Source organism: Salmo salar, chromosome ssa09, assembly GCF_905237065.1.
Source record: "Salmo salar chromosome ssa09, Ssal_v3.1, whole genome shotgun sequence".
Classification (NCBI taxonomy): Eukaryota; Metazoa; Chordata; class Actinopteri; order Salmoniformes; family Salmonidae; genus Salmo; species Salmo salar.
This window is the reverse complement of record NC_059450.1, coordinates 104294898-104311258: the sequence shown is the minus strand read 5'-3', so window position 1 is coordinate 104311258 and position 16361 is coordinate 104294898. Positions and strand designations below refer to the sequence as shown.

At 43.7% G+C, this 16361-nt stretch overlaps 1 protein-coding gene across 2 annotated transcripts in view; it reads right to left on the bottom strand.

Moving 5' to 3' along the window:
• Positions 1–15919, bottom strand: part of LOC106566205 (dual specificity testis-specific protein kinase 2) — a 28974-nt gene extending 13055 nt beyond the window's left edge. The window contains exon 1 of one of the 2 annotated variants that reach the window (XM_014134079.2): positions 15594–15919. In XM_014134079.2, coding sequence (XP_013989554.1) covers positions 15594–15675 — 82 coding nt within the window. In that variant the 5' untranslated portion in view covers positions 15676–15919. The remainder of the gene's footprint in view (positions 1–15593) is intronic. The other variant, XM_014134109.2, reaches the window with a different exon arrangement.
• Positions 15920–16361: the final 442 nt, after the last annotated feature.

Below are 16361 nucleotides of genomic sequence, written 5' to 3'. Positions count from 1 at the left end.
AAAGTGTTAAACAAATCAAAAGATATTTTATATTCCTCAAAGTAGCCACCCTTTGCCTTGATGACAGCTTTGCACACTCTTGGCATTCTCTCTACCAGCTTCACCTGGAATGTTCCCACATATGCTGAGCACTTGTTGGCTGCTTTTCCTTTATGTCCTGAATACAAAAGGTTATGTTTGGGACAAATCCAACACAACACATCACCATGAGGCCAAAGGAAAACCTGGTTCTACTTTCTACCAGACACTAGGAGATGAATTCCCCTTTAACCTTTTAGCTGGATAATAACCTAACACAAGGCCAAATCTAAACTGGAGTTGCTTACCAGTTACAGTTTTGACTTAAATCTGCTTGAAAATCTATAGCAAGACCTGAAAATGGTTGTTTAGCAATGATCAACAACCAATGTGACAGAGCATGAAGAATTTTCAAAAGAATAATGGACAAATTTGGCACAATCCAGGTGTGGAAAGCGCTTAGAGACTTAAACAGAAAGACTCACAGCTGTAATCGCTGCCAAAGGTGACTCAGGGTTGTGAATACTTATGTAAATTAGATATTTCTGCATTTCATTTTCTGAAAAAAGTCTGAAAAACATGTTTTCACTTTGTCATTGTGGGGTATTGTGTGTAGATGGTTGAGATAAAAAATATATACTTATTTAATCCATTTTGAATTCAGGCTGTAACACAACACAATGTGGAATAAGTCAAGGGGCATGAATACTTTCTGAAGGCACTGTATTTATTTTACCAGGCAGGTCAATTGAAACACAATTATTTTAAACGTATTTACAAAGGCCTGGAAATTGAATCACGAATCAAATTGATGGAAATAAATCATGAAAGAGAGAGATAGAGAACAAAGAGTAAGTGTGTGTGTGTGTGTGTGTGTGTGTGTGTGTGTGTGTGTGTGTGTGTGTGTGTGTGTGTGTGTGTGTTACATACCGCATGACCAATGTGTACAAGACCGATATTATTTCATCAACAACAGCTTAACACGTCAGTGTGGATGATAGACTGTTACATCACCCCAACATTAAAAAGCCATCGCTGCTCAATCCTCAGCCATCTATGACGTGGGGGACTGCCAGTAAAGGCCTTCTTTCTCTTTAACCATCCAACCATATTTATAGCAAATAAATAAACCAACCATTTACAGCGCTAGCTCCATCCAATCTTTCCTAGGTGGTCCTAGCAGCCACACTCCACTCTGCAGTCTGCACAGCCATTAGTCCAATGAGTCCATCACTCTAACCCTTGGCTCTCCCTGCAACCCCGGGCCTCCAGACACACCCTCTCACACAATCTACACTATGTATTCAAAAGTTCGTCAAATTTCAGCCCTGCTAGAGTTGCCCCAGTCAACCGTAAGTGCTGTTATTGTGCAGTGGAAACGTCTAGAAGAAACAATGTTTCAGCCGCAAAGTGGTAGGCCACACAAGCTCACAGAACAGGACCGGCAAGTGCTGAAGGCCGTAGTATGACAAAAATTGTCTGTCCTCGGTTGCAATACTCACTACCGAGTTCCAAACTGCCTCTGGAAACAACATCAGCATAAGAACTGTTAGCCAGGACATTCAAGAAATAGGTTTCCATGGCCGAGCAGCCACGCACAAGCATAAGATCACCATGCACAATGCCAAGCATTGGCTGGAGTGGTGTAAAGCTTGCCACCTTTGGACTCTAGAGCAGTGGAACATGTTCTCTGGAGAAATGAATCACGATTCACCATCCGGCAGTATGTGGACTAATTTAGGTTTGGCGGATGCCAGGAAAACGCTACCTGCCCCAATGCATAGTGCCAACTGTAAAGTTTGGTGAAGGAGGCATAATGGTCTGGGGCTGTTTTTCAAGGTTCGGGCTAGGCACCTTAGTTCCAGTGAAGGGCAATCTTAACACTACGGAATACAATGACATTCCAGATGATTCTGTGCTTCCAACTTTGTGGCAACAGTTTGGGGAAGGCCCTTTCCTCTTTCAGCATAAAAACACCCCCGTCCACAAAGCGAGGTCCATACAGAAATGGTTTGGCAAGATCGGTGTGGAGTAACTTGACTGGCCTGCACAGAGCCCTGACCTCAACCCCATCGAACACCTTTGGAATGAATTGGAACACCGACTGTGAGCCAGGCCTAATAGCCGAACATCAGTGGCCGACCTAACTAATGCTCTTGTGGCTGAATGGAAACAAGTCCCCACAGCAATGTTCCAACATCTAGTGGAAAGCCTTCCCAGAAGAGTAGAGCCTGTTACAGCAGCAAAGGGGGGGGGGGGGGGGGCAACACCATTTTAATGCCCTCGATTTTGGAATGAGATATTCGACGAGCAGGAGTCCACATACTTTTTGTCATGTAGTGTACTGGTACAAAGCTCCCCTATCGCAGCTGATTACAAAATCCAGCTGACGTAAACAAGGCATAATGTTGTATACAGAGGACATGTTAGACAACTTACAGTAGAGCTAAAGCCTTTCTACAGGCCCATATAGGATTCATCATCAGCCCATTTAGGTCCCAGAAGGGATTATTAAGGGATTTACATAGAGAAATGGATCTGAAATCCGTTGACCTTGTCTCATCTCACTAAAGATCAAATCCTGCTTTCTCTCTCAGATTTGTGAAAAGATTGCTTCTACTCATCTCTGCATACACTGCCCTTTGATCTCTTTCATTCCAACATGAGACTTTCAGCACTATGGAATATACAGTTGGGTCCAAAACTATTTATACCATTCATAAAGATGAGCAAAAATTACTGTACTAAATAAATAATTCAAATACTAAGCTATATTGTATTATAACATTTTGTGGAAATTATATTATTTTTCTCTAATACAATTGCTCAGAGAAAGAGCAAGTCATTATTTTTGGTCCAAAAAAAAGGTATGGGTCAAAATTGTTGACACCCGTTTTCAATACCTCACCTTGCAAGGATAACAGCAATGAGCCTTTTTCTAAAATGTTTTGAGTTGGAGAAGACGTTGCGAAGGATCTTAGACCATTCCTCCATAGAGAATCCTTCCAGATCCTTGATATCCTTTGCCTGCGCTTACGGACTGCCCTCTTCAATTCAAACCACAGGTTTTCAATGGGTTTCAAGTCTGGAGACTGAGAAGACCATTGCAAACTGTTGATTCTATGGCCAATTAACAATTTCTTTGTGGATTTTGATGTGTGCTGGGGTTATTGTCTTGCTGGAAGATTCACTTGCAGCCAAGTTTCAGCCTCCTGACAGAGAACCAGGTTTTTGGCAAAAACGTTCTGGTACTGGGTTGGTTCATGATGTCATTAACCTTAACAAGGGCTCCAGGACCAGTGGAAGCAAAATAGCCCCATAACATCAAAGATCCACCACCATATTTTATAGTAGGCATGGGGTTATTTTCTGCTGATGAATGTGGACAAAGAAATCTGTTCTCATTCCACTGTATATGCAACCATGGTGTACAGTACAGATAAACAGAGAGACAGTCAAATCAACACCTGATAGTTCATATTTTACCTTTCTGCTTCACAAACTAGAACATGGCTCTTCACATGTGTTAGACACATGACACTGCGTGAGCTGTCACCTATTGTGCATGACACGCACACGCGTCATATTTTTTCCTTTTACGATGAAGTCATTGTTTTCAACACTCCTGAAACCTGCTTGGCTGGTCCCCTACCAATGCATTTTTATTTTAGGACTGAGAAGATTTTGAACTTGATGTTTCACATTGTGACCGTTCAAAATGAGAAAGCATTTTGGCAGAGTTCTGCTTCCCCCTCACATACTCTCCCACTAAAACTCTCAGAGCTTTCAGGAGAGTGGGCAGAAAGGCCTTCCTCATACCAAGGCTGTGTGTGTGTGTGTGTGTGTGTGTGTGTGTGTGTGTGTGTGTGTGTGTGTGTGTGTGTGTGTGTGTGCGCATGTGCAGATTCATGAGAACTAGCTGAGTTTGTGTGGGCTAACCTGCCTTCTTGAACACTATGCCTTGCATGTATGAGGGTGTATTCTGAGTGGTCCTCTGGAGCATTACGCAAACTCTGTGTCATTCTTTGACTGACTGTAGTTTACAAGGGGAAATTCATGTTTGAGACTAAAATGTCTGAGTATACAAGCTACTGAAAAGAGAATGTGGTTGTGCTAGTGGGAGTAAGGTATGTACTTTGTATCAGTATGGATAGACAGTGAGAGACAGAGGCAATCATGGAACAAGCTTGGTTAAACATGTCAGAACATGTGGAGGGCTGCCCACTACTAAACAATCATAGCGCCACTCAGCCCTCACACACAAATGGACAGCAGTTGATTTCATAACACTTGTTCTGAGAGGGCCAGAGAGGAGGCGGGGGGAGTCAAAAAGAACAAGGCCTGCCTTGTGTGGGTGATGTGATGAGCACAAAAATATAAAAATAAACTTGATCAACAACAATCTTACACTGGCCAGCATCACAGACCGGCTCAGACTCAATGCATTATTTCACACACAATATACAAGTGTACATCACTCTCATATGCAATACAGTTAGTGTAAGATCCTTATGGGCAATGCAACAAACAAAAGATCAGGTTGAATAGTGACGAAATTGAGCTTTTACAAATGGGCCGCCCCCGTGGATAATGATTAATTTATGGTGCCTGTGACATGATGCTGCACGGATAGCTGGCAGGGTTGGGACTTGTGTTGATGGTAAGTGGATCGGCTTCTGGCCTGCCTGGGCTTTGCCTTGATGTGCTGGATCAATAATTCAGTGTAGTGGAACCCTAGAGCTGTGGTTGGGTAACTTCTCCCTCCCTCGCTCTCTGTCCTCAGCCCCTGTGGCATAGCACTCTGCTCTCTCCCTCAGCCACTGTGACACAGCTCTCTGCTCTCTCCCTCTCTGGCCTCAGCCCCTGTGACACGGCACTCTGCTCCCTCGCTCTCAGCCCCTGTGACACGGCACTCTGCTCCCTCGCTCTCTGTCCTCAGCCCCTGTGGCACGGCACTCTGCTCCCTCGCTCTCTGTCCTCAGCCCCTGTGGCACGGCACTCTGCTCCCTCGCTCTCTGTCCTCAGCCCCTGTGACATGGCACTCTGCTCCCTCGCTCTCTGTCCTCAGCCCCTGTGACACGGCACTCTGCTCCCTCGCTCTCTGTCCTCAGCCCCTGTGGCACGGCACTCTGCTCCCCTCGCTCTCTGTCCTCAGCCCCTGTGGCACGGCACTCTGCTCCCTCGCTCTCTGTCCTCAGCCCCTGTGACACGGCACTCTGCTCCCTCGCTCTCTGTCCTCAGCCCCTGTGGCACGGCACTCTGCTCCCTCCCTCTCTGTCCTCAGCCCCTGTGACACGGCACTCTGCTCCCTCCCTCTCTGTCCTCAGCCCCTGTGGCACCACACTCTGCCCTCTCCCTCTCTGACCTCAGCCCCAGTGGCACCGCACTCTGCCCTCTCCCTCTCTGGCCTCAGCCCCAGTGGCACCGCACTCTGCCCTCTCCCTCTCTGGCCTCAGCCCCTGTGGCACCGCACTCTGCCCTCTCCCTCTCTGGCCTCAGCCCCTGTGGCACCGCACTCTGCCCTCTCCCTCTCTGGCCTCAGCCCCCGTGGCACGGCACTCTGCTCCCTCGCTCTCTGTCCTCAGCCCCTGTGACACGGCACTCTGCTCCCTCGCTCTCTGTCCTCAGCCCCTGTGGCACCGCACTGCCCTCTCCCTCTCTGGCCTCAGCCCCTGTGACACAGCTCTCTGCGCCCTCGCTCTCTGGCCTCAGCCTCTATGACACGGCTCTCTCAGGTTACTTCCTGTTACCTAAGATGGTTTGTCTACCGGGGTCACAACCTGCTGCTTCCATAAAGTGTATGTCGGCCTGTGTGTGCATTTTGGGAGAGTGTGTGGTGTGTGTGTGTGTGTGTGTTATACAGTGAGGGAAAAAAGTATTTGATCCCCTGCTGATTTTGTACGTCTGCCCACTGACAAAGAAAGGATCAGTCTATAATTTTAATGGTAGGTTTATTTGAACAGTGAGAGAGAATAGCAAAAAAATTAAGAAAAACGCTTGTCAAAAATGTTAAATTGATTTGCATTTTAATGTGGGAAATAAGTATTTGACCCCCTCTCAATCAGAAAGATTTCTGGCTCCCAGGTGTCTTTTATACAGGTAACGAGCTGAGATTAGGAGTACACTCTTAAAGGGAGTGCTCCTAATCTCAGTTTGTTACCTGTATAAAAGACACCTGTCCACAGAAGAAATCAGAGTCCAAAATCTCCACCATGGCCAAGACCAAAGAGCTCTCCAAGGATGTCAGGGACAAGATTGTAGAACTACACAAGGCTGGAATGGGCTACAAGACCATCGCCAAGCAGCTTGGTGAGAAGGTGACAACAGTTGGTGCGACTATTCGCAAATGGAAGAAACACAAAAGAACTGAGGAAAAGATGTATGAAATGTATGCATTCACAACTGTAAGTCGCTCTGGATAAGAGCGTCTGCTAAATGACTGAAATGTAAATGTAATCTCCCTCGGCCTGGGACTCCATGCAAGATCTTACCTCGTGGAGTTGCAATGATCATGAGAACGGTGAGGAATCAGCCCAGAACTACACGGGAGGATCTTGTCAATGATCTCAAGGCAGCTGGGACCATAGTCACCAAGAAAACAATTGGTAACACACTACGCCGTGAAGGACTGAAATCCTGCAGCGCCCGCAAGGCCCCCTGCTCAAGAAAGCACATATACATGCCCGTCTGAAGTTTGCCAATGAACATCTGAATGATTCAGAGGACAACTGGGTGAAAGTGTTGTGGTCAGATGAGACCAAAATGGAGCTCTTTGGCATCAACTCAACTCGCCATGTTTGGAGGAGGAGGAATGCTGCCTATGACCCCAAGAACACCATCCCCACCGTCAAATATGGAGGTGGAAACATTATGCTTCGGGGGTGTTTTTCTGCTAAGGGGACAGGACAATTTCACCGCATCAAAGGGACGATGGACGGGGCCATGTATCGTCTAATCTTGGGTGAGAACCTCCTTCCCTCAGCCAGGGCATTGAAAATGGGTCGTGGATGGGTATTCCAGCATGACAATGACCCAAAACACACGGCCAAGTCAACAAAGGAGTGGCTCAAGAAGAAGCACATTAAGGTCCTGGAGTGGCCTAGCCAGTCTCCAGACCTTAATCCCATAGAAAATCTGTGGAGGGGAGCTGAAGGTTTGAGTTGCCAAACGTCAGCCTCGAAACCTTAATGACTTGGAGAAGATCTGCAAAGAGGAGTGGGACAAAATCCCTCCTGAGATGTGTGCAAACCTAGCGGCCAACTACAAGAAACGTCTGACCTCTGTGATTGCCAACAAGGGTTTTGCCACGAAGTCCTAAGTCATGTTTTGCAGAGGGGTCAAATACTTCTTTCCCTCGTTAAAATGCAAATCATTTTTGACATGCGTTTTCTGGATTTTTTTGTTGTTATTCTGTCTCTCACTGTTCAAATAAACCTACCATTAAAATTATAGACTGATCATTTCTTTGTCAGTGGGCAAACGTACAAAATCAGCAGGGGATCAAATACTTTTTTCCCCTCACTGTAAACTGCTGGAATGATTTTATTTAAGGAAACCACCCAGGCTAAGTTGAAGGTTCAACATGCATAACATTGACATCAGGGTGTGGGACTGTACTATACATATTTTCCATGTGAATGGCAGTTCTTTGAACGCTTTCAACTTTGTAAACAGTTGACTGAGCTGGCTGTAAAATCACCAGTCACATGCACACAGTCTCAATAACAAATACCCAATGATCTCTCATTATCTGTCTATCAGTCCTCACAGTTTTCCACAGGGAAGCCTAAAGCCATGAAGATCCACTGCTAGTCACGGTCTGTCCTGTCCAAGTAGAGGGATTTGACAAAAGTCTTCTTAATGCTACATCATTTAGGCACTCCTTTAGCTCTATAGGGGCTTGCTCTGGGAAAGTTATTAAATCAAGGCATTTAAACAACTTTTTTTTGTGGTAAATCCATTTGAATTCAATAACTTTTTGACAGCACCCCTTTCGATTGGAACAAAACCTTCCATACATATTTGCCCATTGTAGAAATGCTACGAAAGTGACTTTTTGGACCTGAATGCCAAACATTCAAGAGATAAAAGCGCTCAAAGTGTACACCTTTTGCATACTCCACCATAGCATGAGACAACCATGTCTTCATCACTGGAAAAGATAAACCTTTTGAGATTGATATTATTTTAAAGCTTACAAAACAGGTTTGTCAAACATTTTATAATTTCTTGAAAAAACATTAATGCCAATGATCTAAAAACAGGTAAGCTCCAATTCTGTGGTAGCTAAGATCCTATTTTACATCTGAGTTTTTTGTGTTGTGCCCACCATCGGTTGAGACACAACATGAACATGTCATGTTGTTTAAAACAAAAGGGATTCTGTCAAAACGTGATTGAATTCAAATGGATTTACCCTGTTTTAAACAAAGAGATATTATTATCGTGTTGCTTAAAACTCAAAGTTTAAACTTACTCATGACTCAACAGTATTGGGCAGGGTATTCTCAGCTCCTAATGACGTGGTCATTATATTTGACATGAGAGACATAGTGTATTTTATTCCTTTAAATCACCCATTGTCCTTCCCCCGGTCACATTGTCTTGAGTAAGTGTCAAGTGTATTATTAAAGTCAGACTCAGAGTATCAATCAGAGGTCAGTGACTGAGGTCTGGTAGCTTAATAACTGGATCAGCGTTCTGATAAACACACAACCAACCAGAGACAGATGAAATCAAATAACATTTTATTGGTCACATACACATACTTAGCAGATGTTATTGTGGGTGTAGCGAAACGCATTACTATCCAGCTCCTGCATTGGTTGGAGTGAAAAGATGGTGAATGGTTCAGATTGGCCTAGAGATCTGTATGGCTCTGGTTCAGAATGGGTATCTGGGGCCCACCAGTCTCCAGTAGTGCCAAAGCAGCCAGTACCAGGCCAGGTGCCTGAGTACAGAACAATATGATGTTCAAAGGTTCAACTAATCCTCACAGCCCTGTCACATTCCACATCCCTGCCCAGAACCACTACCTAACTACAGCTGGAGCAGTCTGCTACTGGTGGTGAACTCTCTATTGTACCACTGGTACCCTGTACTACTGTGCCTCCTAGCTGGCACACCATCAGAGACCCACAGAAACTCCAATCCAATAGATAGGATATTTCGGGGTTCTACATTTTACATCATTTACATTTTAGTCATTTAGCAGACGCTCTTATCCAGAGCGACTTACAGTAGTGAATGCATACATTTCATACATTTTTTTTCTGTGCGGGCCCCCGTGGGAATCAAACCCGCAACCCTGGTGTTGCAAACACCATGCTCTACCAACTGAGCTACAGGGAAGGCTAATGTTACACCAAGTAAACAAACTATGGGTATGAAAACTGTTTACTGGGTATTAACTTTTCCCTGACCAGAACTATGCACAATGGGGCAGCTTCATGTGGGATTCAGTTTGTTTTCAGTTCAATTGTGTAGCCAGGCTTTTAAAGTAGATACTTTTCAAGTAAACATGCAGACAGTCGTGCTAATGACTTTTTATGAAGGGTTAGCCCTCCGCTCCGAGGCCTTGACCCTTAGCTTAATGTAACCTTGTTCCTCATGATCACTCTATGCTCCCCAATTATGACCTGACAAGTATTTAAGCCCTACTGGATGACCGGCGAACTAAGCGACACGTGTCACAGTTCCACATTGAGTAACCAAAGCTGAAAATGACCTATGGCCAACCTCCAGAATCACACCAGATCCATCTGCATACAAACACAAGTCCTTCATGCATCTGAATACGGCCAACATTACCCTCTGTGTTTACATCATGTAGAGATGGTCACCTCATGGCAGAGTTCAGCCAAGGATTGCGTGCCATCGTTGTGCCACACAGATAAGGGCTAACTGGCGCTGTTAAGCCCCTTATGAATCGACCACGTTGTTCTCCTTTGTTTTGGTCAGTAAACCAACCCAAACAGATGACCTACGCACATTCATTCAGCTACTTTGCTCCCACTGAACAATCGATGGCTGCCACAAACTATTTTCCATTAGTGAAACACCACAGAATATAGCATTAGTATTAACATAACCAACAACAGTACTTGGCAAACAGAAAGCACAGACAAAACGTGCATCACTCCTAGAGGGAGAGAACATTCTTAAGAGCGTTTCTCATTCCTTCTCTAAATGAGTGACAATGATGCATAGATCTGAGGAAGGCTTTGTACTCACAGAGGACACAGGGTCAAAGATCTGACCTCGTCATTGGAACGCCATGAGAGGAGATTATGTCTCTGAGCCTGAGGAACCGCACAGTCTTTGCGTTTCTCTTACAAAGGCTGATGCAAATAATTTCATTCATACAAATATTTCTACAAAATGTGCTGATATTTAATGGAATCTTCAGTTACACTAGATATACATGTAGTGTAAATATATACTACTTGACCAAACGTATGTGGACACCTGCTCGTCAAACATCTCATTCAAAAATCACGGGCATTAATGTGGAGTTGGTCCCCCCTTTGCTGCTATAACAGCCTCGCCTCTTCTGGAAAGGCTTTCCCCTAGATGTTGGAACATTGGATGCAAGTCCCTGCATCATTCAGCCACAAGAGCATTAGTGAGGTTAGACACTGATGTTGGGCGATTAGGTCTGGCTCACAGTCGGTGTTCCAATTCATCCCAAACGTTTTCGATGGGATTGAGGTCAGGGCTTTCAGTCATGTTCTTCCACACCGATCTCGACAAACCATTTGTGTATGGACCTCGCTTTGTGCACGGGGGCATTGTCATGCTGAAACAGTAAAGGGCCTTCCCCAAACTGTTGCCACAAAGTTAGAAGCACAGAATTGTCTAGAATGTCATTGTATGCTGTAGCGCTAAGATTTCCCTTCACTGGAACTAAAGGGCCTAGCCCGAAGCATGAAAAACAGCCCCAGACCATTATTAGTCCACCACCAAACTTTACAGTTGGCACTATGCATTGGGACAGGTAGCGTTCTCCTGGCATGCGCCAAACCCAGATTCATTAGTTGGACTGCCAGATGGCGAAGCGTGATTCATCACTCCAGAGAACGCATTTCCACCGCTCCAGAGTCCAATGGCGGAGAGCTTTACACCACTCCAGCCGACGCTTGGCATTGCGCTTGGTGATCTTAGCCTTGTGTGCGGCTGCTCGGCCATTTCATGAAGCTCCCGAGGAACAGTTATTGTGCTGACATTGTTCCAGAGGCAGTATGAAACTTGGTAGTGAGTATTGCAACCGAGGACAGACAATTTTTACGCACTACGGCCTTCATCACTCGGTGGTCCCGTTCTGTGAGCTGTGGCCTACCACGTCTCGGCTGAGCCGTTGTTGCTCCTAGACGTTTCCACTTCACAATAACCGCACTTACAGTTGACTGGGGCAGCTCTAGCAGGGCAGATATTTGACGAATTGACTTATTACGGTGCCACGTTGAAAGTCACTGAGCTCTTCAGTGAGGCCATTCTACTGCCAATGTTTGTCTACGGAAATTGCATGACCGTGTGCTTGATTTTATACACTTGTGAGCAACGGGTGTGGCTGAAATAGCAGAATCCACTCATTTGAATGGGTGTCCACATACTGTTGTACATATAAATATATAAATACAGTATGTGAATTATAAGAACGTAAACTTAATCTGTCTTACCTGTTTATCAAGTACTGTATGAACTGTACCCCTACTGAACATCAACTCTACTGTATGCACAAGCTCCCTGTTATAGAGCCTCCTGTACTGAAGACTCACAATGCCTGTTCTGTTGTCTGATATTAATAACTGATTTATGATCTGTCCTCCTTGTTTGGGTGGCAGTAGCACAGTTCCTGATATTCCCTGCTCCTGGGTAGAGTAATAAATTCACGGCAATGCATCAAGCCCCCGCCTACCCTTAGGTCCCCTATGTCCCCTGCCTACCCTTAGATCTCCAATGTTCACCGCCTACCCTTATATCTCATATGTCTTCTCTTACGTCCCCCACAAGAAAAATAAATGTAAATGTGTGGAACACAGCAGAGTGTAGGAGTTTACCCCACTGTTCACCATACTCAAAACAGTCAATCAAGAGAAATAATTGGCCAGTCATGTTATTATCCTGTAATTCCCATAACATGTCTAATGACATGTACATTATATTTATTACTGTACAATCTATTTCCTTCAACTTCGAGTGTAACTAGGTAGAAAAGGAACTCATGATTTCAACAAGTTTAGACCTACTTTATCACTGTGACTGGCTTGGCACAAACTAAGTTTAGGTTAGATCATTAGACAAGCCATATTTCATGTAAACATATTCTATGTAAACTAAGCCCCTGAAAAATGTGAAGAACTTGCCGTGCTGATGGATAATAAAGCAATGTAAAATCATGGGGTGCACAGATATAGGATTAAAGCAATGTAAAATCATGGGGTGCACAGATATAGGATTAAAGCAATGTAAAATCATGGGGTGCACAGATAGGATTAAAGCAATGCAATCACATTCAACAAGAGCTTTTCTCCAATTATTTTCTTTCAAGGGAGGGAAACGTGTTAAAGGTACTAGAAGTAACAACTCAAAAACAAACCGTCTCACTGGTCTCAAATTAACTAATCCGTTATTGAATTGACAACAAGAGGATTGCTGGAGCCAGTCAATTTGACAACAAGAGATGGTCTGTCTATTGTTGACCAATAAGAAGGCTGCCCCATTAGAATTATATTTGAGTGGGCCCAATAATATTTTGGGGAAAAACGTGAGGAATTGAGCGCAAATGAAGGAGGAAAGTAGTAAGTATGCTGTTAGGAGCTTATGGTTGGACTAGAAGAGTGTATTACTTACTCCATCGATTCAGTAAGCTATTCATATGCATCTTGTCGGGGTGAACAGGACAAGGTGCACAGTCAGTCCCACAGTGTGTGTAACCCAAGCAAGACCAGCAGAAGTTAGTGCCTTTGTCCAGCAGCTGAGAGACCAGACCACACACACACACACACACACACACACACACACACACACACACACACACACACACACACACACACACACACACACACACACACACACACACACACACACACACACACACACACACACACACACACACACACACACACACACAAACACAATGAACACAAAGCACACAGACAGGGACAAATGTGATTAGACATGCAAACAAGTGTCACTACCACACCACATAACACACATGAAACATTCCACACTCTTGGTGATAAAACTATTACTGCAAGGAACAGATTTGAATTTGCACTTTCAGTAGGCTACTTGTGTAGTTTGGATGATATAGGGACCTAACAAGAGAGCACCTGTTCCATGTTTCAGTGCTTACCAGTGGAGGCTCCTCAGAGGAGGAAGGGGAGGACCATCCTCCTCGGTGAATTTCAGAAGAAAAAATGAATAGTGAAACATTAAAAGTTATCATTTTTAGATAAAACTATACTAAATATATTCACATGTAACGAAATAATTGATTGGAACATACTGTTCGGCAATGAAGGTCTACAGTAGAGTAGCCTCAGCAGCACTCAGTAAGGTAGCACCATGGTGTAGCCGGAGGACAGCTAGCTTCCGTCCTTCTCTGGGTACATTGACTTCAATACAAAACCTAGTAAGCTCATGGTTCTCACCCCCTTCCATAGACTTACACAGTAATTATGACAACTTCTGGAGGACGTCCTCCAACCTATCAGAGCTCTTGCAGCATGAACTGACGTTGTCCACCCAATCAAAGGATCAGAAAATGAATCTAGTACTGAAAGCATAAGCTACAGCTAGCTAGCAATGCAGTGCAAAAAATGTGGTGAGTAGATGCCTCAAAGAGAGAGAGAAAGACAATTGTTGAATAGTTTTGAACAAATTAATTTCTTCCAAAATTAAGGAGAAGCAGGAGACAGCTACCTATTTTAGCCTACTCAAACACAAGGCTCAAACAGAGAGGGATGATATGTTAGCTAGCTGGCTATGTCTATCCAACATTGGAACTCTTCCAAGTCAAGGTAAGCTTTTGATTTTATAAATGTATTGCCACCTGGGCCCACCGGTGTAACTGCACGCTGCTGACTGTACTGCATGATTGTAGCGGGATTACTAACTTGTTAGTTCTAGTACCTATGTTGACTATGACGTGACAACAATGTAGGCTGTATGTAGCAGGTCATGATATAAAGGTTTGGCTTGGAAAGAGTTTTCGCCTGGTCACAGACATCTAATGTGTTGTGCCCTGAAGTCGACAAGCGAAGGGAAAAGGTGAGGAAGAGAGTGCATAGATAGATGCGAGAAGGAATTATATATACAACGAGCTGTTTGTATGTGGCTGCTATGAAAGTGAACTGTGTTTGTTTGTGATCAGTGGTGTATTCATTGTGCCGATTCTGCTGAAAAAAAAAGTTTCTTCAACCAAAACCAACTGAACGAAACGGGGATAAACATACCTGAATTTGTCCAATAGAAACTCTTGTTTGAAGCTGTTGGAGTAATGATTACACCCTAGATCAGCTAGAGATGCAAGAAAGTGTGTGCAAAGCGGTATTGAATGTGTCACTGTCTGTCACCTTGATTACTCAAATCTCTTGACCTGTTGTTGTAAAAAAAAAGTTACGTTGTAAACTTTCATTCATAGGCTAGGTTATAGCAACCTCAGTGGGTACAGGGAAAATTATAGTATCATGTAGTAGCCTAAACCTATCGATGTTACATTGAGCTGGGTGAATGGAGTCCCTTACAAAAAAAGATTGCCGTTTTGAAACTGCAGTAACTTCAGTCAACTGTGGTATTTTGGACACAGTAATTGCAGAATGACTGCAGAATAACTGCAGTGTAATGCAGTTGAACTGCACTGTAACTGCAGTTACAATGCAAAATTACTGCAATTAAAAAAAGGTTATATTTTGGACACAGTATTTGCAGAATACTGCAGTTAAACTGCACTCTAACTGTAGTAATATTGCATTCTGACTGCAATCTTTTTTTGTAAGGCATATGAATGACAGTCATCCAATATGCTGTAATAGAAATAAGGCCATGTTCATAAAAAAAAAGTGTCATCCTCCTTTACCTTAAACGGCACCAACCGCCACTGGCACTTACTCATGTATGATCAAGTTACAGGTATTTTAAGGTTCAGACTAGTTATTAAGCCCTACTTGCATTAAAAAAAATGTATTATATTTTAGGATGTGTAAGTGTATGCCAAGGATATAATAAACTGTTGCATGATGCTGCATAAGATTTCTAATTTTATTGGGATATGATATCATTCTAAAGTTCACCTATCATTCCGAGGTGTATCCTAGTTTGTGTCTTGTATGTTCAATCACAAGTAAATTCTTCACACGATTCCCATTTGGACGTCGGCTACTGTGAAAGCATAGCAGCGGGGGAAATATATTGGAACTGAGCTAAAAGATAAAAAGTTGCAAGTGTGCGTGCGTTCAAAGCGTAAAACAAACCATGTTATCAGGTGATATTTGTAAACTTTGTAAACTATAGGCTTTAATTGATGGCTACAAAATAGCCACTGTCAAGTTTTACATGTATATGCTACTTACTGCGGCAACCTGTTGTGTAGACAAGCGTTTTCTTCAATGAACTTCCTCGGCTGCGTAATAGATTAAAATATATATTTCCCATAGAAGATGCAATGACTAGAATGGCGCGAGCGCCGCAACACTTTAAATGTTACTGCGTTCATGCAGGTCTCGACCAAACAGAGCAATCAATGCGTCAGTCTCAATCTGTCACCGTCAGTCTCAGTTGTTTTTCAGAAACTGAACCCAAACAGGATGACGAAATGCATGCCTTATCTGTTGCCTTGGGAACACCCTGCAATTACAGGGCTCACTGCGCTTCATCCTGTCACTCCGTAAAAAGTGAGACCGATGAAAGTGTTGCCTAGTGGCTCTCTTTCCCTCCCACACACCACACCAACCACAACACAGACAGCTGCCACTGTCGCAATGAGAAACGTTCATATTCTGAAGAACCGTTTGTTCTCTTAACATTTTCACGTATGTATAGCAAGTCTAGATGTCCTCCCAAAATGTTGATCTGAATATCATATTATAATAAATTAACGACTCTTAATTTATTAAAGAACACGAAAATCCCTATTCCCTACATGAAATACATTTACCATAGACATTCAACAAGTTTGCTTGAAGCTGGTTTGTACAAATCTGATAATACATTCACCTATTAGGCTTATCTTGATTAATAAGAAGTATTATTCAGCTATAGGCATTTTTTTTTACCAAGGCAGTGAATGTGCAGAGTGCATCCTGTATCATGAAATGGGATAGGATGCACTCTGGTGGTCA